At 36.8% G+C, this 27145-nt stretch overlaps 1 protein-coding gene across 2 annotated transcripts in view; it reads right to left on the bottom strand.

The window, feature by feature from the left end:
• Positions 1-27145, bottom strand: part of PPP3CA (protein phosphatase 3 catalytic subunit alpha) — a 312091-nt gene that overhangs the window by 14702 nt on the left and 270244 nt on the right. For both annotated transcript variants that reach the window (XM_043438523.1, XM_043438522.1), the window contains exons 9-10: positions 16425-16550; positions 13681-13755 (exon numbers count right to left, since the gene is read on the bottom strand). In XM_043438523.1, coding sequence (XP_043294458.1) covers positions 13681-13755; positions 16425-16550 — 201 coding nt within the window. The remainder of the gene's footprint in view (positions 1-13680; positions 13756-16424; positions 16551-27145) is intronic.

Genomic DNA, 27145 nt, shown 5'->3' on the forward strand with positions numbered 1-27145 from the left:
ATTTAGGTTGTGGAAATGTATCACAGTAGCTCAGCTTAAAATTCAGAATATTGAATAATGAGGGCACAAAAAATACTTTTTACGTTAAACATATGGCATGCCGCATCTTAGTTCCCCAGCCAGGGATCGAACCTGTGCTCCCTGCATTGAGAACGCAGAGTCTACTGTCTCTTGCACTGCAGGCAGATTCTTTATCAATCTGAGCCACCACAGAAGCCCAAGAAGCCCATACATTAAACAATTTTTAATAGGTAACTACTGTTAGCAAATTTTCAGAGAAGAATATAATCATGTATTTTAACTTGAAAGTCCAATATTGAGAGGCAATCTTTCATAAGGTTAAAAACAATGAGCAATTTTAAGTAAAATTTCATTGTGTGTTTCCATTCAAGTAATTATCACTTCTTTTTTGGGCCTCTCTCTTGCTTTACCTTTTAAGTTCTAATGTTCTTTTATGCCTGGGGTATTATGCTACTATTTTCAAAAGCTAGGCACTCTGGCACACTCCATTTTCCTCAAAGGTTAATGTACAGACCAAGGGCACCTTTAAAGATCTGCTTTTCCCATGTGTCCTTCCTGACCTTAACTCAGGGCCCTGCTGACTTCTCATGAAGTTTGGAAGGTACCTATGCCAAATGGCCTGCTGAGTGAATGCTGACAGGCTCTGAAGGGAACTGGAAAATTGCAGCAGCATCACAGCGATGAGCGGTCAAGTGCCAGGGCAAAGACAGCATCTAACACGTGGGCTACCGGCCACACATTACAGGCCCTAGCTCCCTACAGCTCACCGTTCCCATCCATCCATTGAGTGACTACCGTAATTCCTCAGTTTTAACTGAATCAGCATTGTGTGGAAGGTACTCTATAGAATACAATTTAGTACCCAAATCATTTATTCATTAAGTGTTCTTGTGAATCCTTTTTTATTCTGTAGGCTGCCGTGAGCTAACAGCTAGCAACAGAAACAGGCGTGAAGCATGGTCTCTGCTTTAGGAGGTCACCCGATCACCAACAGCACACAGTGACAAGGGTAAGAGAGGAAGAGGCCGTGGAGGGGGGAGCGCTGCTGCCAGGAGCAGAGAGCATGCTGAGCACATCTCTTCTTAAACTCCGTGTTCACTAACTACCTTCCTGTTGGTAGCTTGAAACCAGCGGTAGGGAAGAGAATTTATACCAACAAAATCTGCAAGTCCTACAAATGAGGGCCATTTTCTTTCTGCAGTGATGGGTTGTTAAACATTTACCACTGGAAGTAGGTGTTAAAGTAGGAGAAAAATGTTCACCCAAATGGGGACAGTTGAAGGATCCTGAAGGATGAGTAAGAGTTAAAGAGGAGGGAAAAGTCTCCATAGAAGGGAGAGAATTTCAAATGCGTGGAAGCTGCAAGAATCCATGTACTATTCAGATGATGGGTGAGAAGTCTGGCACGCATGGAGTTTGGGTACACTGGGGTGTGGGCAGGGTGGAAAGAGCAGCGGGGCATGCCTGGGGCTAAACTGTAAAGGCTTTAGCATAGTGCTAGGAACAAAGAAAACATTCAGATATAAGCCCCCATGGCTCAGAAGGTAAAGAATCTGCTGCAATGCAGGAGACCTGGGTTCAGTCCTTCGGTCAGGTAGATCCCCCGGTGAAGGGAATGGCAACCCACTCTAGTATTCTTGCCTGAAGAAATCCATGGACCAAGGAGCCTGGTGGGCTACAGTTCGAGGTGTTCCAAAGAGTTGGACATGACTAAGCAACAAACACTTTCATTTCACTTTTCATACTCATCATAGAGGTACAGAGAACATACTTTGCACTTACCCACCCCTTTTCCAAAGAAAGAAAGAAAGAAAGGAAAAGATAGACTGATGGCTGGATAGAGAGATAGAGATGTGACAAAGCAAATATACTCAAATGTTAATTGTAAAAAGTAAGTGATGGGGACAGGACTATATAATTCTCTCAATATTCCTTTATATCTGAAACATTTCATAATAAAATGTGAAAAAAAATAACAACACACCATTTTATCTGGAAGAAGCTTGCTTTTGAGAGAAAAGGGAGATAGAAGTTTTAAGAACAGGAGTCTCTCCATCTCTCACATGAAGGATGCACGAGCTCGACAAAGGAGGTCAGGGAGAAAAGTCCTCAGTGCAGTGACCTCCACCCCTGCTCTTCAACCAGCTCCAGGGGGAATCTGGACTGGTAAGATTTTGTTGTATAAGCCCAATTCAACAGAATCTAATTGCTTCTGATACCTTTTTGAAACTGTAAGAAGTGAAAATGATGAGCTACATAAAAGTTTTACACTTAAATATCTTATAAAATAGGAATATTTTCATATTATTAGAAGGTAAAAAAGCTGTTTTCAAAAAACTGAGCGCTTAATATTTAATGGAGAAAGTACTGGGACAATTCCACTTCATTTTTACACTGTCCTCAAATGTTTTATTATTTAGGCTTCTTTCTTTAAAGGACTTTTAACAAGTGTATCTATAGCACATGTCTTTAAATGCAATACATTATATTAAAATGAGTGTATATATATTAACATCTCACACTTTTTCAGAAGAATGATATATTTAAGAACTATATTCTTGCTGATAGGCTTCAAATATCTTAAATCTTTTAATTCAAAATCAGAAAATAATATAGAAAATTCACTTTTTCAAATTTGTTAAAGGATAATGAAGTCCCTCTCTGTAAGAAACCTATGCCACTGGAAAGTAAAATTTTATTATGATTCATTACTTTTAAGCAGAGTTTAGACATGTCTCCAGATTTTATTTTTTGACACATAGGGCAATTACTGAATTTGAATAAAGGTTTGATGGAACAAAGCCTAAGGTGCTGAGATAATAACATCTTTTGTTGTGCTACATTTAAGACAAAAGGTTTCCATCCAAAATCAGCAATTTAGAAATACGATACCATGCGAAGACAGAATATGTCTTCAGAAGCCTCTAAAAACTTTGCATAATTCGTCTTCATAGCTCTTGACAAATGATGATGAAATCATAAGCATATAGACCATCTTTTATGGGAGAACACATTTTCCGAATTGGCCCTCATAAGGCTTGGAGTCAAACCATGCGCCTAAAACTTATTTTCTTGTCTTCTTTCTCTGACCAGGTTTAACAATAACAAGTCCTGAGCTTCTGTATTCAACACAGCGATGCTGTGCAGAAGTTACTTAAACATTTACTCAGTTTTGCCCTCGGCTGTGGTGAGCGTGACAAGCACTTCACTACATTTTTCTACACCACTAGGCACTTGAGTCCTGGGAATTAGGGGCAATATTATAAGCACTGAGAAACTGTCCACTCTGATGGACTGGCTATAATGATGCAGTCTTTACCTTTTTTTACTTATGCTTCTACAAAAGACTATCTCCCAAAGAATATTATTCTCCCTTCCAAGTTTAAATAATTATGTGGGATATATAATGTTGTAAACATCGCCATTTTAAAATGAACTGACAATACTATTTTTTTAAAAAAATCAGTGGTATATAAATAACATAGCAATTTCATCCTATCATCATCCTTTCAAAGAAAAAAAATTCTTATGTTGGTCCTTTTTTCTTTGAAATTGCATTTCCATTTCAATTTTCCTGATTTTAGTATATTATATACACTATTTTATCACATTATACTTTTCTTCCAAAAAATATGCTTAAAATTTTAAATTTATTTTTAAAAATTTCCTGAGACAATGAGGCCCTAAGTCTTACAACTTCTTTTGTAATCAAAATCACGATTATTAGTAGTACATAACTGTACCCAGTAGCACAAGTATATGATAAATTCTTACGAATATTTCAAAAAAACATAGAAACATAATTTGACTGAATGTATCCCTTAGTGATATGGATGAAAGGGCAGTTACACTGTCTTGATTAAGGAGACGTGTTAGGCACTGAGTCTTTCCATTGTCTCTTTGTTTTAGTAATCTGGGCAGTGTTCACAGTGACTATCTAGGGAGGCCCATACCTTTTTCTGTTAAAATAAGAGAAAAGCAACTGAGAATGAATGAGGAGGTGGGAAAGGAAAGACTGCAGTGAGCCTTGCATCTGATGCAAGCTCAGATGAGGTCCCAGGCTGATTGTCTTTAGGAATGAAGACACATATAGGCTGAGGATGTAAAAATGGATTTCCTTACTCATCTTGAAATCCCTTTGGGTAATCCCAGTAGTCCAAATACTCTGGCATGAAGATAACTGCTCTATCAAGAATTATATCACCCAATTTCTAGAGGCGACAGCTGTTGGAAGATCTCCATGACCAGCCATAATTGGAGAATCCTGTATTGCTGATCCATTTAGGGTCAGTGCTGGTTAAACCTAGTTCAATGAGATTGGAGGTGTTACCCCTCACATAATAGCTGTGTGTATGTTTATGTAGGTTATTCTATTGGAGAAAAACAACTTCAAGATAACAAATTAAAAAATCTCTTTTGATCTTTTTGAGGACTACAACCTAAAATATTTGGAATACCTTTCTAATTTTTATTCTAACAATACTATATTACTTATCTATAGGTGATAAAATTTGGACATAATGAGTACTCATTCCAAACCACTCCAAACCACATGTTCTGAATTTCTTCCATATGCTTTTTAGCTCAACTAAAATCTCAGCATGTAATAGGCCCTACAATGGTGTGATATTTGGCATAGGGCTAGTCTGTCTTACATGTCATTTTGAAAGTGCCAGAGGATCCTTGAAAATATATATTTTTTAAAATAAAAAGACTCTCCTGTGTTGTAGATTTTTAAAAAGGCTAGCACAGCCTAGATTATTTATTCTAATTTCTCTGTCATAAAACATAACTGGATTCTTTGGATTGGAAGCCTTAAAAATGTACAGACTGCTCCTAAATGTCAAATAACTATCATTATTTGGTTATCTTAAATACATAGTTAAAAGCTACTTTCATTTCCAAGTGTTAATTTGATTCCACGGACTTTTGTTCTCTGAGACACTGTGTTCCATCTGTTCAATGATTCCTTGGTATAGCTGCAGAAATTGGCTATAAGCATAATTATAACTTGGGTAAAAATTAGACTTTAGAGTAGATTAGGAAGCTTGGTTGATTTTTTGAGAAACTCTCACATATTCAGCCTATGCCTTACAGAGGACATTTCAGTTTATTTATATTCACCAAAGTAGAAACTAGTAGCATGTGAAGTGCCATTTTGGATTGAATTCTTTATCATAACAGACATGCATCAATTTTATAAACTGACAATGAAAATAAAGGCAAAATAAGATAAAATAACAAGTGTCAAGCTAATAATGGAGATATATTGTCTACAGAAGAAACACTCATAATGCCTGGATGTTTAACCTATCAAGGATTATTCTGAATATAGATGAGGATATAATAGTTGAAAAATGTATTATGAGCATACATATTAAATGCTGGAAGAATGCATTTAGACTCGTGCCAGGTACCATGCTACCTGCTGAAGCACTTGGCACAGATCTTTGATACATGACACTCAAAAATGATTTCTCTTTATATTAAGAAGCAAATGCTTGTGCAGAGGTGAACGGTCCAGTGCTTCTAACAGTTACATTTCTCACTGTAAATTAAAAGGCTGACTGTGTGATCTTCATTAATATCAAATTGCCTAGTTGGGGGCCTCAGTTGGGTTTTGTGCCAACCAGGCTAGACCTGGTTGGACCAGGATGGACTGCAGATGATGTCAGTTCACTAGGGAAGAATAGGAGAAGCCAGGATGCTAATGGCTTTGTTTTGAGTCAAAAAAAAAAAAAAAAGAGAGACCATTCCACAAAGATGGGTGACCAAACAAAATCAAGATTTCTTTTCTTTAAAAATTCTGAGAAAAACTGGATGAAATGTCATAGCTTCTCATAAGCTAAGAGTAAAGATGAAGGGGGGGAAAATGGATTTTTAGGAGAGCAAAAATAGGCTACGCTGATAGAAAAATATTTTTAAACTTTAGATTTTTCTGAGCACTTATTAAACCTTTTCATATAGCCTTTAAACATGCCACTTGAGATCAAACAACTATAAAGAGAATGTTTTACAAACCTTGGCCTTATAACAACTCTGCCATTGTTCAATCAATTAGTAATTATTCTAAGTGCAATCTTCAGATTAAGAAGCTGGACCCACAAAATGCTTTAGTACAAAGAAAATGGTGTTTCCCTGGTGACTCAGAGGTTAAAGTGTCTGCCTGCAATGTGGGAGACCCAGGTTCAATCCCTGGGTCGGGAAGATCCCCTGGAGAAGGAAATGGCAACCCACTCCAGTATTCTTGCTTACAGAATCCCATGGACAGAGGAGCCTGGCAAGCTATATACAGTCTATGGGGTTGTAAAGAGTTGGACATGATTGAGCAACTAACACACTTACTCATTAATGGGGAGATAGCTGTACATAACATTTAGTTCATTCCACAAAGTCTGCACTTTTCTGTAATGTGAAAATTATGCCAACTAATAAACTCATTTGTGCAAAATCATGTAGTACTAAGAAGACAAAAAAGTACCTTTAATATCTGTGCTATTGTATCATGTAAGTTGGCAACTTAAAAAGATTTTCATTATTGTAATCACATATAAGTCAGACTTGATGATACTGACTACAATATGATGGCTACGCAGGCATCTTGTTTGGTAGTACATGCCCCAAATATTAATAGCCCTATATACAGATGGGAATTTATACCCTAGTATCTAGTAAATGTACATTTTTAGACATATTTCAGTTTTAATAATATACTGGATATAAAATTTGTTTCCTTTTTTTAGCATAATCATGATGAACAAAGGATACATTTATAGTGACCAAAATGACTTAGCATATTAATTTTAAAAAATTAGGAATAAACTGGAAAGTAATTAACAAAAGTATGACAAGCAACTACAAAGACTTTTATAAAATATTGACTAGTCTTTCTTTTTATAGATTTCTTCCTTTCCTTTCTCCAATTACATAATGCAAATTCAGTTATTTTTAAAAAGATACAAGAACTTAAAACTGATAAACTGATATCCATCTTTGACATGTAATTTTTTGGAAAAATTACATGGATTTCTCACATAGTCATACTTCTTAAAACAGTAAAATACACAAAGTGTTTTTCTTTTCTTTGTCAGAAGTAGAAGAGAACAAGAAAGATGTCCTTGTGTTTCCTCCTTCAACTATCAAGTATTTTATCCCAATTTACACTCCTTCCTCCAATCGTCTAAATCCTCTGTGAAAGCAACCTATTTAAAATTGGTTTCTTATTGTACTATACTCTCAGCTCAATGAAGGCAGAGACCATGTTTTTATTTACCACTGAATAATAGCAAAAGGTATTCTATGAATATTTTATGCAGAAATTTAAAAATAATATAGAAAACAAAACAGAAATATACCATGATATAAAAGTTGAGGTGCTTTGAGTTTTATTTTAGTATTTGACCTTTTAAAAAATAATTTCAATTTTCTTTTTTAGCTATTATAAATATTAAACAAATTTTGCTATCTGCCTCTTTCCAATAACCTTTTATCTGACAAAATGACACCCTAATATTTCATTTTCTGGTTTTCTGGTAAGATTTATATCTCATAGTAATTTTTATGCATTTGGTGCAAATATTTTTAAACAGCTGCTGCTTGAACTGCTCCACAATCCTGGTTCTCATTGTCTTTCCCTCATCACTCTTTTCTCTATTTAATTTGTTTGTCTTTCTTCAGCTTCATAAAGAAGGGATAATTTTCCTGACTAGTCCTCAATTTTCTGATGTTTCCTTCCACATCAGTAACTCTGGAGGCTCACTTGACTCTGAGTAGATTCAATTGTAAATTTTAACACAAAGCCTCACTCAACTGTTCCAATTTCATTCCCAATTTCCAGGGCTCCATTTCCAAATCCTGCTTGGATGTTTCTAGAGCCATGTCACTTTTACTCAAACTCATGTCTGTCACTAAACCAGGGGTCCCCAACTTTCGGGATCTCATGCCTGATGACCTGAGGTGGAGCTGATATAATAATAATGGAAATAAAGTGCAGAATAAATGTAATGCACTCAAACCATCCTTAAACCATCCTCTTCCCACCCCCCCTTTCATCCCCCCACCACACACATCCCTGGCCCGTGGAAAAACTGTCTTCCATGAAACAGGTTTCTGGTGCCAAAAAGGTTGGGGGTTGCTACACTAAACTCATCTTTCTCCTGAAATGGATGAAGTTTTTCCATAATTGTTCTCATCCTCCTAGGTACCAAGGTTTGAACCATCCAAACCTGTTTTGGTTTTCTTTGCCCACTGATTCCATAGTTGTAAGTCCTTGGCCAGTTCTTTGGAATAGCTCCCTCTTCCTTTTATTAAGACTATCATTGTTCCAATCTAGTCACCTCGACCTTGACATACTTTATTCAGTTTCTAAATTATAACCCAACTCATCCTTTGTTCCTTCTCCAAGCATTTTTCCAAGCTTGGAAAAAGTATTTGCTTTTTCTCAAACACAGCTTTTAAGATGATGGCAGGTTATGCTAAGAGTTGATAGAACAAGAATCATACGGCCACTGTGCCCTCAGAGCTCTTGTTTGATAGTATGTCTAAACATTTCTTTGAAATTTTTTCATATTAAATGTAATACTTTCTCTCCTAAACTGCCAATTATTATAGAACATAACTTTTTTTTTTTTTCCAGATTGGGAACCTGAAATGTGAGATGCTGAAATGAGTTGCTCAGAAATGACAATGATTACAGCCACAGGAAGAGCTCTAAGCTAATGGCTCTCAGTATATGTGCTGCCAGACACACAAAACAGAAGGGAGTTTTTAAGATGACATTCATCTCAAACACTCATCACGGCAAACAAATACAACTTTGGTAGAAAATGATTTACCCGAGTCCTTAAAGAGGTATTCCTCCAGGACCAGTAAGATGGCACATAAGTCCTACTAATTTCCAACTTTGCACTTTAAAAAGTTCTGCATAATTTTTTAAAGTTAGACAGAAAGCAGTGGGGAGACACTCTGGAACCTGTGATATTAGATTTGAAGAATTATCTAATAATTCAAAGCAGATGATGGAAGATAATTTTCTTGTATACAATTTAGATGGTTTCGTAGAGGCATGCAAAAAAACTGCTCTGATTCCATACTCGGTGACTTGCCTGTGGTTAACATTAGGATAAGGCAAAAATGTGGATAAAGGATAAGAGTTCCACCATGTGGTTTGCTCCTTTAGATGAAAGCAGAGACATAAATTCTAATTTAATCCTAAGTCTTTCCAGGGCAGCTTGAAACTATACTTGGCTTGAAATGTATTAGTTTTTATTATTTTTTCTTTCTTATTCTACAGGGTTTCAGTTTTACCTCCAGAGTTCTTTCCTGTTAGCCAGACTTATCACATATCATAGTCTCAAACATAATTTGCTTACACATATGTATATATAAATATATATAAGATAGTGATCTCAGAGTCTAAGATTTTAGACAAAAAGAAAGTTCCAAATAAATATTTCTAACTCATGAAAGTGTCATTAGGCTTTTAATGCTATTCCAGACTTCCTTATTATAATACTGAACAGTAAAGAAAGCTTTGTGATGGAGATTGCTTGATTTCTGTCAGATTCTCTGCCCCCCCCCTCCACACACTTTGGGATCACTTACTAATCTGTGCTCTGAAATTAGTCTTCTTCATTAATGAAAATTAACTACTAAATGAGATACATCTACTTGGATTCCATTCTTCTCTGACATGTACTGGGGAATAACAAACCCAAATTAAAACCAGACTATCCTTTTATCATCCAAAATCAGAAGTGGAAACAGGAATCAAAGACCCCAATACATATAAACCAGATCCTCAAAAGACATTCAGTTGGCATTAAACTGCCTCAAAACTTTACAAGATAACAGAAGTTTTGTATTTTATTTTCAACAGAAAAGAACCACAGACCAATTTAAAACAGTGATCTTTTTCTAGACAGGCTATCAAATTCCTTTATTTGTAAGGCAGAAGCTGAAGAGTAGAAATTCATGACATGATTTCTACCCAGCAGAAGCCTAGGCAAGCCAGGAGACTTTTTGTCTATTCATATGCAGTAAAATTTTTCTCATTATCAAACACATAACTTCTTGGAGTGAATTAAGGTTAAAGGAGTAAAACAAAACTATTTTATTTGCTCTGACTTTCATGGCCAAATGATTGTGCAAAAAATCTATTTCTTTATTTTATGGCTATTTAACAGAACAAACTAAAATATATTATGTTTTGCTAATAGTGTTGTTTTGCAAAAAAACAAAAACTCATCATGCTGTTAAAAAAAAAAAATTCAAGCACTATAGCCATAGCTTGTGGAAAGTTCAAGAGTCTGAGAAACAGGCAGACGCTGGCATGAATCCAGGCTCCATTAGTTCACTAGCTCTTTGACCTTAGGTTTTAACCTCACTGCCCTGAGCTCTGTAAAACTGGGCATAATCAAAGCACCTATATCAAAAAGTTGTCTTGAGGATGAGGGACAATATAAATCACCTAGGAAATTTCCATAAAATAAGTCATAGTTAATTATAAGTTTTTGTTTGCCAAAAGGGTAAGAGTTAATACAGATAAACCACATGGAATGATGCCTAACACCTAAGCGTTAGCTGTGGCCACCTTCATTGTCAAGTGGTAGAGGAGAGCTAACAAAACCCAAAGGAGAAGAAGCAAAATGAATCCCAAACCTAGCACTCCGCAAGGACGTGAGGAGAATTCCTATCTGTGACAGACTTTATAAACACTAACAGGTCTCCTTGATAAGGTGCTCTGAGAGGCATGGTTGCAAAGGCACCATTGCTGTTGCTTAGTCATGAGGTCATGTCTACTCTGAAACTCCATGGGCTGTAGCCCGCCAGGCTCCTCTGTCCATGGGTTTCCCAGACAAGAATACTGAAGTGGGTTGCCTTTTTCTTCTCCAGGGGACCTTCCCGACCCAGAAATCAAACCTGCTCTTCTGCGTTGCAACAGGCAGGCTCATTACCACTGAGCCACCAGGGGAAGACACCATTACTGCCCTGGGTTTTATAGCTGATGTTGGATATTAAGCAAAATATTGAGAAAGGTTTGATAAAGACTCATCAAGAGATGCTTTTGCTTTAGAATAAGCAGCCAGTTAAGGAAGAGCTTTAATTAAGTCCTTTGATGTCTTCTGATTCCTGCTTTCACCTCTGGATCCAACCACAAGTGCAGAAAGAAGCCTGATAGAGCATCGGGCCAGCCCCAGAGAGAGACAGACACTGCAGGCTGCCGAAAGGAGGAGCAGGGTGGGAGAATGCAACCTTGATCCTCAGGTTGAAAATAACATCATACAAAAAAGAGAAAAAAAAAAGAAAAAAACCACAAAGATATGTTCTCACTAAACTGTTGTCCCCAAAAGAGTTAAATAGTTCTGGGAAGATTCTCAAGTTGTTCTCTGAGTAGCTTTGAGGAAATCCATAATTTCTGTGTCGTGTTAAATAAAGCACTAAAGGACATTTCTGATGATTTACTCTGAAATGTATACTACCCTAAGTTAAACACTTTCTTAATTAAAACTTTACTTCTGTTTTCCTTTTTCTTCCTTAGATGGCAAATTTATGAGATATGAGCTAAAAAAAAATCCCATTTAGAAGTCAGAGCTGTTTCTCTGCAGAAATGACCAAAGATTCAAACATGGTATTCACTGGTCTGCTTAGGAAGAAAAGAATTCTTCCAAGTGCCCTGAAAAGGACATGCACTTCTATCATTGGCATGAACAGGTTTAAAAGCAACTGCTGATGAACACAGCACATTGATTAGAACGAATTATTTTAAAGCAGAGGAAGTTCCAAAATGCATCCTTTCATGTAAGTGACTGAGCAAGTGGGTGAAGGAACTCACTAAAGTGAAGTAAAGACTGAGGCAGTCTTGGTGATTCTCAACTGTGCAGGAAATAGCAGCACGGTTGAAATGTGCCGGTACTTTTGGCTTTAGGGTCTGGCAGCACATAGTAGGTGCTCAATATATATTTACTGAATGAGTGAATGAACATATAATTACAATCATATGCAAGTCTACTTATTTCGTACCATGTGCTATCTATTTAATAATTATTGGTCAATATAAACCTCGCTAAAGCAGAGACTTGTTAACGGAGGAACACTTCTGTATTAATGCTACTTGATCTTCCTTTTTGAGGAGTAACAGAAACATAGTGAAAGGCATCTATTACAATATGCTTGTTGACTTTTAAGATTTAGATTCCATCAGGTTAGTATTCTTTCTTGAGGGAAAAAGAATATCTTTCTAACCTTCCATTAGGAAGATTTAATATCTCTTAGATGGTATTATAATTATCTGACTATATATAGATAGTTATATATGGTATATAACCAACTAACTATACCTGGAAAAGTTAACAATGGCAAACTGTGGCTTTAACATATGAAACAGCTAGAATCTGGATAAAGCACAGAACATCCACTGGTTTTCTGAATATTTTAAAATATATCAATATGTTTACTTAAGAAAGTTTTTACAAACTATTTTTTTAGCTCATTCTAACCTAGTGAAAGTTTAAAAAATCCTTTTCTTCCCTGTATTGTACATTCCCTCGCAATGTGATATATGACTAAAGAGTAGTAACATGGAGACAAGTAATGAAGACAAGAGAAGTTACAGGAAGGAGAAAAACCTTGAGATGGTAGAAATAACTGTACACTTTAAATTTACCTGAGTATATATATTGTATGTATGTGAGTGAATGGACACTTTTATTTTACTTTTGCCTAAAGAGTTAGGTATTCTGCATTTATAGATGTGACTTGTATTAAGCTCAAATAAATACTAAACCATGCTGTTCAGACAGTAACTTTCAGAAAAGGCTACATTCTTGCTTCATTTTATACATGTACAGTTCCAAAAGGTAAAAAATTATATCAATTTAAACTTGTCACAATATCTGGTTTCCACAGCCACCATCCCCTTTTATTTGATAATGTCTTACTTTATTGATATTTTATGTTTACACATCAGTCTCTCTAATCAGACCGCAACTTCCTCTTAGGTCTTTAATGCATTTTGGAATCCTGAGTGTCCTGTGCAGAGTAGGCACATATTAGACATTTATGGAAGTGAACTTTGCTCTAGCACTTTCCTCTTCCAACTACATTTTTGTACATTACCACCCCTTTTAGGGCCCTTTTGTAAGAGCCAGAGTAATTTTTCTCTCTATCCACATCAGGAATCTTTGTCTTTTATACAAAGTGTACTCTCTGAAGGTAACTGAATACCAAATAGTATTTAAAAAAAAATAATAAAAAACCTAATAACTTAATTATTACAGATATGAAAAGATATTAAGTTAACATAAATATCAATATGTCAATGTGTAAGTTATCTTTTATCATAGACATCAAAATTTGAATAACTGACAGGGACAACTTCACTAAAAGAGCCAAAAAAGTGACTTAGCAATGTGAGCTACTGAAACATGGTTATAAAGTACTTTACTGCTTCAACTGTGTTTTCAAGGTGATGGGAAAATTCATGGATTTTGTTTCTTATATTTCTTCAAAGCAACTATAAAATATTGTAACATTGTTCATCCTCAACAGTATATTATTCACACATAATCTAAATCTTAGAAATTTATTCTTAGGGTTACCTGTAAGATGCCAAGTAACTACCTAGCAAGCTGAATTAGCACAAAGGCTCAAGGCTCTTACCATCAAATCCATCTTCTTCTGATCCTAGTTCATCGTCTGAGCAGATGTTGAGGACGTTTACCAGCATCTCAGTCACTGAGGAGACGAAGGAAAGAAAGAAAAAACAGTCTAAAAAATCTACTGTAATGTTAATTTTACTCTGGCATTGTTAATGAGCAGGCTGGGCAGTAACATCCTAACCTATATTGAAGATGGAATTTCCTGCATAGCAGTTTTTATAAAATTCAGATCATAAAAGATATCAGGCCTTGTGTTTCTATGCAGACTTTATATTATTAAAATTATCAGCTCACGCTACAAAATCTAATGGAAACACTGACCAGGAATCAGTCAATAGACAGTGGACAAAAGAAAACTGTGGATGTGAATATAGTATACATCTATGAAGGAGAAAATGCCTTCTAATTTTTATTTATTTGTACAGTGATGCTGTTAGATTTAGACAAGATTACAAACATTAGGTTCATAGGGACCAAGTGAATGCTGCTGCTGCTGCTAAGTCACTTCAGTCGTGTCTGGCTGGATCTCTTTTTAAATTTTTTTAGTCCCCTAGAGAACTCAGTTTAGTGATAGAAATGTGGTTTGTGTTTAAGAAAAACTGATAATTGATGAACTAATATATTTGAGATAGCTTTGAGAATATCAATTTAAAAAATTAGTGTGTTGAGATATATATATAGCATTAAATTTCATTTTTAAAAAGGATTTACAAATGAAGCTTAGGTAAGTCTGGTAAGAAATTTACTTGAGTAAATAGATTAAAAGAGGGTTGTATAAAAGCATTATACACAGAAATTAGTCCTGCAACACTTTATACTAAGTTACATGTTATTTGCGTTGAACATTTTTAAAAGTTAGGTTGGGTTCTATCATGATTGTGAAAAGAAGCTTGTCCAGTATTTCTTCAAGAGTTCATTTTTAAAATCAATTTCTTCTAGCATTAAAGATATATGTTAAAGAGTGAAACTTCAGTGGGGCCAACATTAACCCAGAGCTCCAGTTTCATTATCAAAAGTAAGTTATGTACACATATATATTAATATATTTTTTTGTAACAGATGTTCAAAAAACCTGAATAATTAATGGAAACAACCCACATGAAGGGTGTTCAAGGGTGGTTGTCAGGATTCTCAGTGCTTTTCTGTCCATGCTGTGATCTGATGGGTGCAAGGAAGTGGTGACATGGAGTAGTACTGGGAACATTTATCTATTAAAATTAAAATTTACTGACTCTTAAAATTTACTTTTGATTTGTTTTGGTGTTGAAGGGGAAGACTTCTTTGATGACAATTCATAACTTCTTGGGTTTAATCATTAAAGGACATTTAAAGGAAAAAACAAGGATTGTAGGAAAATGAATATGATACATATTAATATTAATATATTACATATATGTATAAATAGAAATACACAAATATTTCAGAAAAATGCACAGCTTTTCTCTAAAATCCCCCCATAGGACATTATTTTTCTAAAACAAGTGCAAGCTCTTATGTTTATTACAATGCCTATTCCCTTTCTCTGTGATGCTCACGACTTTGCTTGAGGAATGATCCAGACTATCACCGTCATGCCTCCTGAATGGAAAACTCAAGTTCAGTGGGTGCAGGCTTTTCCTCAAAATTTTTGTTGTGGTTTAGATCAAAATATAAAAAACAAATAAAGGGAGAATGAAGGAAAGAAAGAAAAGACCAATTCTTCTGAAAAACTGGAGCATGCTAATAAACAACTTTTAAAATATAAATCTTTCTCATCTAATGGTCACAATATTTATCATCACTCAGTTGCTCAGTTGCATCCAACTCTTTGCCACCTATGGTGGCAGGCTCCTCTGTCCATAGGATTTTTCAGACAAGAACACTGGAGTGGGTCACCATTTCCTCCTCCAGGGGATCTTCAAAACCCAGGGATCCAACCCATGTCTCCGGTGTCTCCTACACTGCAGGTGGATTCTTTACTGGCAAGCCATCATCATGATGAATTTTATTTTTTTTGTTATTGTACATGCTGTGTTTCAAAATATTGTAGACATTAATCACTTTCATACAATGACTATTATTAACATCAGAAATGTAGGAAAGCATGGTTATCTCAACCTTTTAATTTGACTGGTAGTTTGTAAAATAAAATAGAACTTTTGAATTATAATACAAAGGGGTAAGAAGAGAAGGTAGCCATTATAGCTTGAAGCCAATCAAAACTACGAATCTGTTACTTTTTTTAAAGTTGGATTATTCTAATAAGATTATGTAAATTATCCTAATAGTTTTCATTTCTTTTATTTCCCCCTTAATTCCATCCATTACATGTTAATAACATGTACAATGACATACTTTCAAATCACTGCTCCTATGGTGCAGCTTGTGAGTTTTACTGATTAGACCAAAGGGCTTCTCTTTCTGAATATTTCATGGTAAAAGGGCCACAAGTTTTCTCCTTCCTTCTCATATCATTTTATGTAACATCAACATACATACACTACCAGGTGTAAGACGGATAGCTGGTGAGAAGTTGCTGAGTAGCAGAGAGAGCCCAGTCTAGTGCCCTGTGATGACCTGGAGAGATGGGATGAGGGGAGAGGAGGGAGGCTAGGAAGGGAGGGGATGTATGTATAATAATGGCTGATCTGCATTGGCTGATCTGCATTGTTGTAACAGAAACCAATGCAACATTGTAAAAAAAATTTTTTTAATATAGTTAAAGAAAAACAAAAAAAGAGGACATCCCAGGATTCCACAACACACCTTTTTCCCCAACAAAAGGCAGGGACCAGGTGAAAACATCCATGAAATTTGGAAGCCAATATGGATGAGGAGAACAGTTGAATTGCCTGATATTCATGACATTGTTCTCATACTTCAATACTGCAGCTGAAAAAAACATAAAGAAGGAAATTAGATTCACAAGCATATATTTCTGCTTCTACGCATGGCTTGAGTTGATCAAGAAAATTCAACTAATTGACTTAAGCTCCAAAATATCAAGGCAAATAGCTTCATCTGTCATGAATGTTTATACTAGTTATGGATTTAATCTTCACTCAGTGTGATATGTAACTGCAAAATATATAAATGCTATATATGAAAATTCATTGTAATTTGGCAAATATATATAAAAAATAGTTAATCAAACACCAGGAATTGGATCAAGCTTTTTTGCAGCCAAGAATATTTTAGTCTCATTTAATATTTGATGAGACAAACAAAAGTGGCATAGGTAAGTTAGTGCAATATAATTTAATAATCTCAAATATCTGAACAGAATTTATTACTACTGCTTTTAAACCACACTTTTTTTTCCCCAGTAGAACTCACAACAGTTGTACAAACAGTTTAAATTAGACTGCAATCTTGACTTTATAAAGTAAAATGTTTGGATTGAATTCTGCCTTAAATAATATGCTAGTATCTGACTCCTCCCTTGACTTCTGAAAAGGATGCACCATCCACAAAGAATAGGAAAATAAATCTGCTGCTTTACTCTGGTTTGTCTGGTGTCTGTGGGCTGGATTGATACTCATATGGAATGTTATGGCTGAAGAGATGCTAAGAGCATAGCTGATCTCCCTTCTAACCAGGTTCATTCAGAACTTCATCTATAGCAATCGGGACACAGAGGGAGCAGGTCTCTGTGAATACTTTCAAAGAAGCAAAAGCTTTACTACTTACTGATTTTAGTTCTCCCTTCTGAAAAAATACAGAACAAGTACACTTCTGTTTCTTTAAACATTAAGAACTAAACTCTCATATTACAGACTTTCTATGATGGCATGATTAACATTTGTGTGTGCCTGCTAAGTCACTTTAGTTGTGTCCAAATCTTTGCAATGCTATGGACTGTAGCCTGCTAGGCTTCTCTGTCCACGGGATTCTCTAGGCATGAATTCTGGAAGGGGTTGCCATTCCCTCCTCCAGGGGATCGTCCTGACGCAGGATTCGAACCAGCTTATCCTGCAGCTCCTGCATCGCAGGCAGATTGTTTACCGTAGAGCCACCTAGGAAGCCCATGATTAGCATTATCTTAGCGGAAATTACTGAACAGATCCTAGTTGATGTCAAATGAGTTTTTCATGGCTTTGTCTGGGGGCTTAAAATATAGAAAAATTAATCATTTCACTACTTTAAAATTTTTAGGCTGACTTTATATGTGAAAGATTAGTTATAGCATGTGATTCCTATGCATAAACATAGGACTTAAAAATCTCTTTTTTAAAAAAAATTACTGGAAGTTTACTAGGTTTGAGCTTTTGCATCAATGTCTGCACTAACATCTTTTCTTCTTACTTGATGATGTCTTTAACATAACATTGCTTTCATAGCTCCACATTTTTCTTTCACTTCGAATGTTTTCTCAGAACCTCTGAATTTCCAAATTCTTCCCATACCTTGGTGCCCAGCTCAAACACTATCCCCTCTTTGAAATCTTTTCTGATTTCTTCTGATGAGTGTCTTTCCTCTGAATTCCCAAAGCCCTTGACTTATAGCTCTATTTGCATTTATTATTTAATTTAAATACAGGTATTCTATGTATATATGAATATGCCCAATGTCTCTCTCTGTCTAAGGAAAAGTACCCTTCAGCAGACTTAATAGTATTTATGTTTGAGTGCCGAAGAATTGATACTTTTGAATTGTGTTACTGGAGAAGACTCCTGAGAGTCCCTTGGACTGCAAGGAGATCAAACCAGTCAATCCTAAAGGAAATCAACCCCGAATTTTCACTGGAAGGACTGATGCTGAAGCTGAAGCTCCAGTATTTTGGCCACCTGATGCAAAAAGCCTGTTCACTGGAAAAGACCCTGATGCTGAGAAAGATTGAGGGCAACAGGAGAAGGAGGCAGCAGAGAATGAGATGGTTAGATAGCATCACCAACTCAATGGACATGAACCTAAAACAAGCTCTGGGAGATAGTGGAGGACAGAGGAGCCTGGCGTGCTGCAGTCCCTGGAGTCACAAAGGGCCAGACGTGACTCAGTGAATGAGCAACAGTGTTTCACATACCATCTTCTTAGCATAAATGCTCAAAAGCTAAGGACATATCTTGATATTTCCCCCATAATCTTTTTCAAGAAAATTCCTCCTAATCCCTTTGACCTTTCCTCAGAGGAGACAGCTTCTAGAGCCTTTCCCTCAACCTGCACATCCTATTCTGGATGCTTGTCACATCAGCAATGCGACTGTTAAAGTGTGGCTCAGAACTAATACAATCTTGATGGGGATGATCAGTGCAGAGTATGGGAAGAATATATAGTTTTCTGTGATTTGCATACTACATACATCATACTGCAGCTGAACAATAAGTGGATGTTTTCAGCAGGTTGCCATTAACAAAAATCATACTTGATAACAGTGAGGTTTTTTCTTTGAATCATATTTCAGGCTGACCAATCCAATTCCAGAGAACAGAATCACAGATGGTTTGGGGACAAGAATTACAGATGGTAAAATCAACACTGAGTTACTGTCTTCCTATAGAATACTGAATCCTCCTTACACTCCTGTAAACCCATTCTTCTTTGCATTATCCTATCATTGATTCGATATGTCATTTGGCCTAAGGATACAATCACACAGTATTAAAAACACGCAAAATGAAAAAATCATGGCAAATGACAACATCGCCTTTGCTAGATGAGAAAGATGAAGTCCTTTCAGCTTAGCTGCCTGGTCTCTGAGCACCAACTTCATGGAAATGGTATTTATACTATTTTTAAATACTGCATATTCTTAGCAGGAATGGATCCTCCTGTCTTCAAAAGAATCTTTTAAGGTTATGAGTTGTCTTTTTGAAGAGTAATTTCTTCTCCAAGTTTTCCCCACTTTGTATTAGCTTAGGGTGGTGCAGCAGGAATAAATAAATAAGTGTTATAACTGAGAGTACCCAGGAGAAAAGGGAGGCTTTCGATAATATGTCATTTAGTCTTTATTACAAATCTGAGAAACGATGTGACTGTCCTCATGCTATAGACTAAGGATCTGGTTGAGAAGTAAAATAACTTTCTCAGGATCATGCAACAAGGAACTAGAAGATTTCACTCCCAATTCAAACTCAGCTTTTACTGACACCAAATCCATCCTCTTTCTAACATCCCTCTATCTCTCCTAACTGATCAATATTTGAATTCCAGTCCGAGCTATTATACTAATTTAACTTTGAATATGATGTTCATAATTAAAGACGTTTTAGCTTTTTGCCAAAAGACATGTTTGAGAAAAATGAAATAGGATGCACATTCACTAGTGTGGATAAAGCTTGTCCAATAGATAAAGCAGAAGCTCTGTTTTGTCACTGGTGAGACAAAGCATTTATTCACTTGACACTGGCTCACACAATTTATCTGCGTGTCTACTGATAATGCAGATACTGTTTACAGATTTTATTCTTGTTTATTAGCAACAGAAATAATACCATTTAATAGCAGCTACATTTTCTAAGCATCTGCTCTATGCGCTCCTGTGTGCGGGCTTGGTCATTTCAGTCTTGTCTGACTCGCTGTGACCCCATGGACTGTAGCCCACCAGGCTCCACTGTCCATGGGATTCTCCAGGCAAGAATGCTGGAGTAGGTTGCCATGCCCTCCTCCAGGGGATCTTCCTGACCCAGGGATTGAACCCGTGTCTCCTATGTCTCCTGCATTGGCTGGTGGGTTCTTACCACTAGTGCCACCTGGGAAGCCCATCTGCTCTATAGCAGGCACTATATTTGGTGCTTAATAATCAAATACCTTCACAGTATCTCTCAAAAAAGTGGCTCTTATTTACATTTTCAAAATAAGCAGAGAGGTTATTTGTCCAAGGTCACACATGAGAAGCAGCAAACCTCAGTTTGGTTTTGAATCTGAAGTCCCTCATCTTTTCAGTATTCCACAATATTCTGACTCTAACTGCATAAATCATTCCAGGTCTACCAAGTGTTGGACACAGATTCTCCTTCCACGTTTATTCCTTTTTTAAAAAAGGGAGCACTGGACTGGAAGCCCAGGTGCCCAGACTGAAAGATGAATGCTGTCTTGAATTACTCACAAGACCCAAGAACACTTAATGTCTCTGTGTCTCAGCTACCTCACTTTTTACTACTTGGGTTTATCCAGATAATTTACACAACCTCTTCCAGATCTGAATAATGTTAACAGACTTCTGGAACGAAGATCTCATCATTAATGCAAAGATTGATGAATGTTCTCAGTAATTCTAAAAACCATTAATAGAACCTTTTCCCTTAATTTTCAACATACTTAAAAAAATTAGCTTTCATTTAAAAATGCAAATGCAGCAATATGTATTCTCTTCTTCAGCCATATAAAATACTCATGCATGAATTTTGATTTTTTTGCATAATATATATATATCACAAAAATATATAAAAAAAATTAAACCAGAACAGTCCCAAATATCCAGTCACGAACTTCACAGTTAATGTTTCATCTTCCACCTCCCACATCCTCCGCCCCTGCCGCCTGCCTCTGTCACTGGAATTACAGAGCTCAATTGGGGCCCTAACAGGATGCACTCCTCTGAAGTACTTGAAAGACATTTATCTCCACCGGCCACATAAATAATACAAACGGTTGTACTTCAAGAATCACTTGAGGTGGCTCCTGAGATCTTGCCTGAGAAATAGAGAGAAGGAAAAAGAATGAAGTCTACCATCAAGGGACTCCTTTATTCCGCTGGCGATTATACATGACCTTGTGTCCTTTAACAACTGTATTAGAGGCCAGGGGACAGAAGACGACACATACACGGGCCCTAGGTTACCGACCATAATTCAGAACAGACCAGACAGCACGGCAACAAATGCTCTTCCGTTGCACATGCAAGGTGTGAAGAGTAGTCAGAAGAAATCTGGTATAAGAGAAATAGTATTAATCTGTTTGGATCTGGAGACCTGACTGCCAATTCTTTTTCTGATACCAAAAGTATGGCAGCAAAGCTATCCAATTAACTGGTCCCATCTTGCTTATGCAGAAGACAGATATAAAATCAGCAATAAAGAGACTGCTCCCACTTGGGAATAGGAAGGGGCACTGGACCTCTATCATATCTAGTGATATAACAAGGCCCTCTAATACAGTGAAACCTGAGGAACAGCATCTAGATTTTAATTCAGTCTTTTCTCTATCAAACCATGCACTAACTTGCTAGACCAAATCCAAATCTGTAAATTAAAGGGGTCTCTCTTACTCGAAAATTGAAATTTTGATGAGACACAAAATCTAGTATTTCACAAAAACTTGGTAACATTTCCCAGCATCTTTACAATTACCATCACCAGAGAGGCTGATGACAGGGCAGTAAATGACAAAAATACAAGGTCAAAAGAGAGCTTCTAGTTTACGAGACGTTATCTAAAGATTTGACTGTGGTGATGAAGAAGATTCTTGACAGTCCCTTGGACTTCAAGATCAAAGTAGTCAATCCTAAAGGAAATCAATCCTGAATATTCATTGGAAGGGCTGATGCTGAAGCTGAGGCTACAATACTTTAGCCACTAGAGGTGAAAAGCCCACTCATCGGAAAAGACCCTGATGATGGGAAAGATTGAAGGTAGGAGGAGAAGGGGGCAACAGAGGATGAGATGGTTGGATGGCATCCCCGACTCAATGGACATGAGTTTGCTCCAGGAGAGTGCTGCAGTCCATGCGGTCTCAAAGAGTGGGACACAACTGAGAAACTGAACAACAACAAGCAAAATACTGCTAACAAGATGCATTTGACCAGCTCACCAAATCACAGACCCAACACATTCCAAGTGGACTTCAAGAGAAACACAGAGGTCCTTTTCTGCAAGCCTTCAGATGAGTAACTGTGATACTCCCAACACACCTCAGGCATGGTCACACGGCTAGGGCTGTTCAACAGCAGCGAAGAGAAGAGCCCCCCAGAAGAGGAATGATAGAGTTTATTCTTTTGACCCTTCTGCTAACATTTTTCATCTCTTTAAATTTAATTGACCATGTACTCCCCCTTTCAAAAGACAGGACAGAAGGACAGAAGAGAAACAAAGATGAGAGGAAAGCAAGTGGGGACACTTCAGAATCACTGTAAGACATCCAGAAATAGCAAGGAAAAAAAGGCTTACTAGTCCCAGGATGTTTTTTCCTTTCAATTCTTCTACCTGCAGACATCCTAGTAGAAAAACTAGCATCAATGTGTTCTTTTGGCAAAGTCCTACCATCAGAGAAGGAGGCATGATAGCTTGATCGGTAAAATTCTTGAGGTAGGACTATGTACTCAAAATGTCCTTTCGTGATGTTTTAAGATTATGTTGGTATGCTTTTTCAAATATATATATGTCCCATAAAGACTACTTTTGGGTGGGGGACAATTTTAATTTAAAAATTTGGGAAGACATATATGTACATTTACATAAATGCATAGTTATCACACTACATGTTATAGCATCTATGAACATAACCTCTGTGATTCCTTCCATTTAGAAATCTGATTTCTAACTCTTGTTTTCCATTTTTTTTTTCCTTCTTCATGTCCTGTACTTGCCTGATGGATTTTGTTTTAAAATGATTCCTTTTTTTATTATTAGTAACCCAGGTAAAAGGCATGACTTAGGTCAAAGGAAATTTACCAGTTCATGAGGGTTGTTATATTTGGTGAGCAAGGGCTATTCTTATAACTCACTGTTACTCTATGGCTCCTAAGTTTAGGTAAAAGTAAGTATTCAAGTCATTTGTTAAGATGGACTTAAAGTCTTCTTCAATTTGTAGGTAATTTTGTCATAATAATTATATTTAGTGTGTGTTTTTTGAAAAATTTAATGCTCAAATCACTCAACTCAATACTTAAGATAGGGTATCTCTCAGGCAATGCTTAGTGACTTCTACATAATGACTGAACTTCACCAACTTGAAATATTTCAGTATTCCTGGATACAAATAGTAGGTATATGTAATTATCTTGAAGCTAAGAGCTAATGATTTTGTACTTATTGAAATACACACACATGTGTTTCTGTATATATAACTCTCTTATGTCTGCGTCTAACCCTTATTCTTCCTTTTACCCTGTACATGCCTCTTTCATGGCACCTATAACACCTTCTTTAGCTTTGTCACAAGTCTCCTACATAAAATGCAGATGATATTATCTGTCACAAAGGAAGGTGACTATACTAGATGTATTTGTGAAATTGTCTGAGCCAATCTTATGATTACGTCTGTGTGTCACTGAATGACTGTATGTGTGTTATGCATTTTCCTTAACATTGCATTAGTAAATTGTGAATCAAGTATTATTCAAATACAAAGTTCTGAGTAAAGTAAGTGGAAGGTAGATGATAGAAGGGATGAAGGGGGCATAGATCTCTTTTGCTTTCTTTTATCGTGCTTTGTACCATATCTGGTACATGGTTAATGTTCAATAGTGTTGGTTGCAGTAAAAGTTTAAGGGAAGTGAGAGAGAAAAGAAGGACAAGATTGAAAAAGAGAAGAAGGAAAGAAAGGAGGAAGATAGGTGAAGAAAGAGAAAATAAAGAAAAATTTTAAAACACAAAACATGTAACTTGTCAGTATATTAAAACTATAACCAACCACATATGAATGGAAGTCTGAAGGATGCTTGAAAGAATTTTGGGAAAAAGTAATATGCCACTTCAGAAGCTGAATTCTGTTTCAAAAATGTAAGAGTCTAAAATAGATAAGAGTAGAAATAATACAGTCTCTATCATATAGTAACTATGTGAACGTGAGCAAATATTTCTCATTATTTATTTGAGTTGCACCATGCTGCGTGCTTAGTTGCTCAGTCCTGTCCAACTCTCTGCGACCTCATGGACAGTCGCCCACCAGGCTCCTCTGTCCATGGGGATTCTCCAGGCAAGAATACTGGAGTGGGTTGCCATGTCCTTCTCCAGAGGATCATCCCAAACCAGGGATCAAACCCAGGTCTCTTGCATTGCAGGCAGATTCTTTACAACCTGAGCCACCAGGAAAGCCCATAATTATGAGCTGTTCTGTCATACTTAGAGAGTATGAAAATCAAATAAAACATTAATAACATATATGTTAATATTCATAATATATGCAATCAGATAAAATCTTTGGCACCTTAAAAATGTAAAGTACCATGACTCAGTTAAATTCCTGGAGGAGAGAATGACTATCTATTTTTAATAATTTTGCCATTTTACAACTCTTACCTCATGTGTCACATCATTATATTAGGATCTAGAGAATTTGAGCCAAAAATTGATCCTTGGAATTAGCTCAAGTCCAGTCAAACACTGTGAATCATTTCTACCATTACAACTTCATCAAGAGAATTTGAATTGCTACCATTAAATATTTTTTGCTAAGTCAATAAGGAGTCATTGGCAGTTTTGATTTCCCTATCAGTTTGAACTGATAACATTCCTTTACGTTCTAATCTATACTATTACAATGCTAAAATATGACTTAATCCACCCTGACTAAATGAGAGAGATTTAGCTGAAGCTTTGAACTATTGAAGGAGATGGCATGGACAAAGGAAACACTGTGTCCATTGTTGTTATTTTTCAGTCGCTTTCAGTCGCTCAGTTGTGTCCGACTCCTTACAATCCCATTGACTACAGCACACCAGCCTTCCCCGTCCTTCACTATCTCCTGGATTTTGCTCAAACTCATGTCCATTGAATAGATGATGCCATCCAACCATCTCATCCTCTGTCACCCCCTTCTCCTTGCTCTTATTGTTGATATCCACTCCAAATGTATAACAAGGGTTTAAGTGTACCTTGGTGGAATGTACTTTGAAAACTAGTACCTGTATCTTACCTGTTTCTGTATCTGCATCTGTATGCAATTATAGAACACTCTTCCACCTTCTACTTGGTGTCAAGCCATAAGCTGTAGCTTGCAATGGTTCTAGGTTGCTTGGCAACTAGTTAATATTAACTCCTTGGAACTGAGTTAATATTAAGCCCATATACTTGATATCTACTTTTTTTTGGTCATCTACTTTATTCAGTAAGTCACTGAGTCTCTTGAAGGTCTAGAAGAATCTCTAGATAATGAAAAGTAAGTGATAATCCACTGACTCATGTCTTTAACATGTTACATATATATGGTTCCTGTTTGTCCTTCTGTTAAATGCCTTATTGACAATTAGACTTCTAGAGAAGTTGGTTTTAGTTTGGGTTAAGAATCTTCGAACCATCTGTGAGAAAATGAAACATAACACCTCAAGATGCAAGCCTTAATGGGTTCTGTCCAAGTGACAACAGCACTGGCAGTGTGTCTGGAGAGAGGACTCAGCTTCGCTGGAGGTCCTGTCTGCATCCCCAAACAAGGGTTCACAGAACACTGTGATTCTATGGGTTCACAGAGCACTGTGATTGCCACCTGATTCTACGGGTGGAACTTCGTGAAAAGTGAGGATTGTTGTTCAGTCACTAAGTCATGTCCGACTTTTTGTGACCCCCCCCATGAACTGCAACACGCCAGGCTCCCCTGTCCTTCACGACTTCCTCCCAGAGTTTGCTCAAGTTCATGTCCATTGAGTCCATTGGTGATGCTATTTAACCACCTTATTCTCTGCAGCCCTCTCCTCCTTTTGCCTTCAGTATATCCCAGCTTTCCAAGGTCTTTTCCAATGAGTCAGTTCTTCTCGTCAGGTGGCCAAAGTGAGGATTACCTCGCCCGCTGCCATATAGTACTTTGCTGGGTGTGTATTAGTTGCTCAGTCCTGTCTGACTCTTTGTGACCCCATGGGCTGTAGTCCGCCAGGCTCCTCTGTCCATGGGATTCTCCAGGCAAGAATACTGGAGCGGCTTGCCAGTTCCTTCTCCAAGGGATCTTCCTGACTCAGGGATTGAACCCAGGTCTCTCGTATTGCAGGCAGATTTTTTACCATCTGAGCCACCAGGGAAGCCTATACTTATTTTATTGAAAACTGCTGAAATGAACAATCTTGTAGTGGTGTTGGTTAAGAAATCCAGGTCGTTTGTTAGAGCAAAGATATATAGATTATATGTAGCTTAATTTAATTAAAATATATAGTGAGAGTAATTCCTAAATTTTAAATCTTGATTTTCTATTTCACCCCCTGGGCAGAGGAGCCTGGTGGGCTACAGCCCATGGGGTTGCAAAGAGTCAGATACGACTGAGCAACTAACACCTTCACTTTCACTTTCCATTAATTAAATGTTTAAATGTAAGCAAGGTGACTACTGGACTAAAACTAATCTATTTAGAAAGTGGCCTCCGGCAATGACACTTTCACAGCAGAGTCAAACAAAAGCAAAAGCAGGAGTGCTTTTGGGGGCGGGAGGGGGGGCGGGGGGGGTATCTTTTCAAGGGAGAAATTATTTATTCCAGAATAGTAAAAAAGATACTCTAAATTTATTCTTTTAATAATGTATATACTTGGATGTATAACACTCATGCAATTTTAAAGTGGTAACAAATGACTCTTCATTTCAAAAGCTTTTCCTTTCTCATTGAAGAATAGTCAGTCACCTAAACACAAT

This window comes from Cervus canadensis, chromosome 19 (assembly GCF_019320065.1).
Source record: "Cervus canadensis isolate Bull #8, Minnesota chromosome 19, ASM1932006v1, whole genome shotgun sequence".
Lineage (NCBI taxonomy): Eukaryota > Metazoa > Chordata > Mammalia > Artiodactyla > Cervidae > Cervus > Cervus canadensis.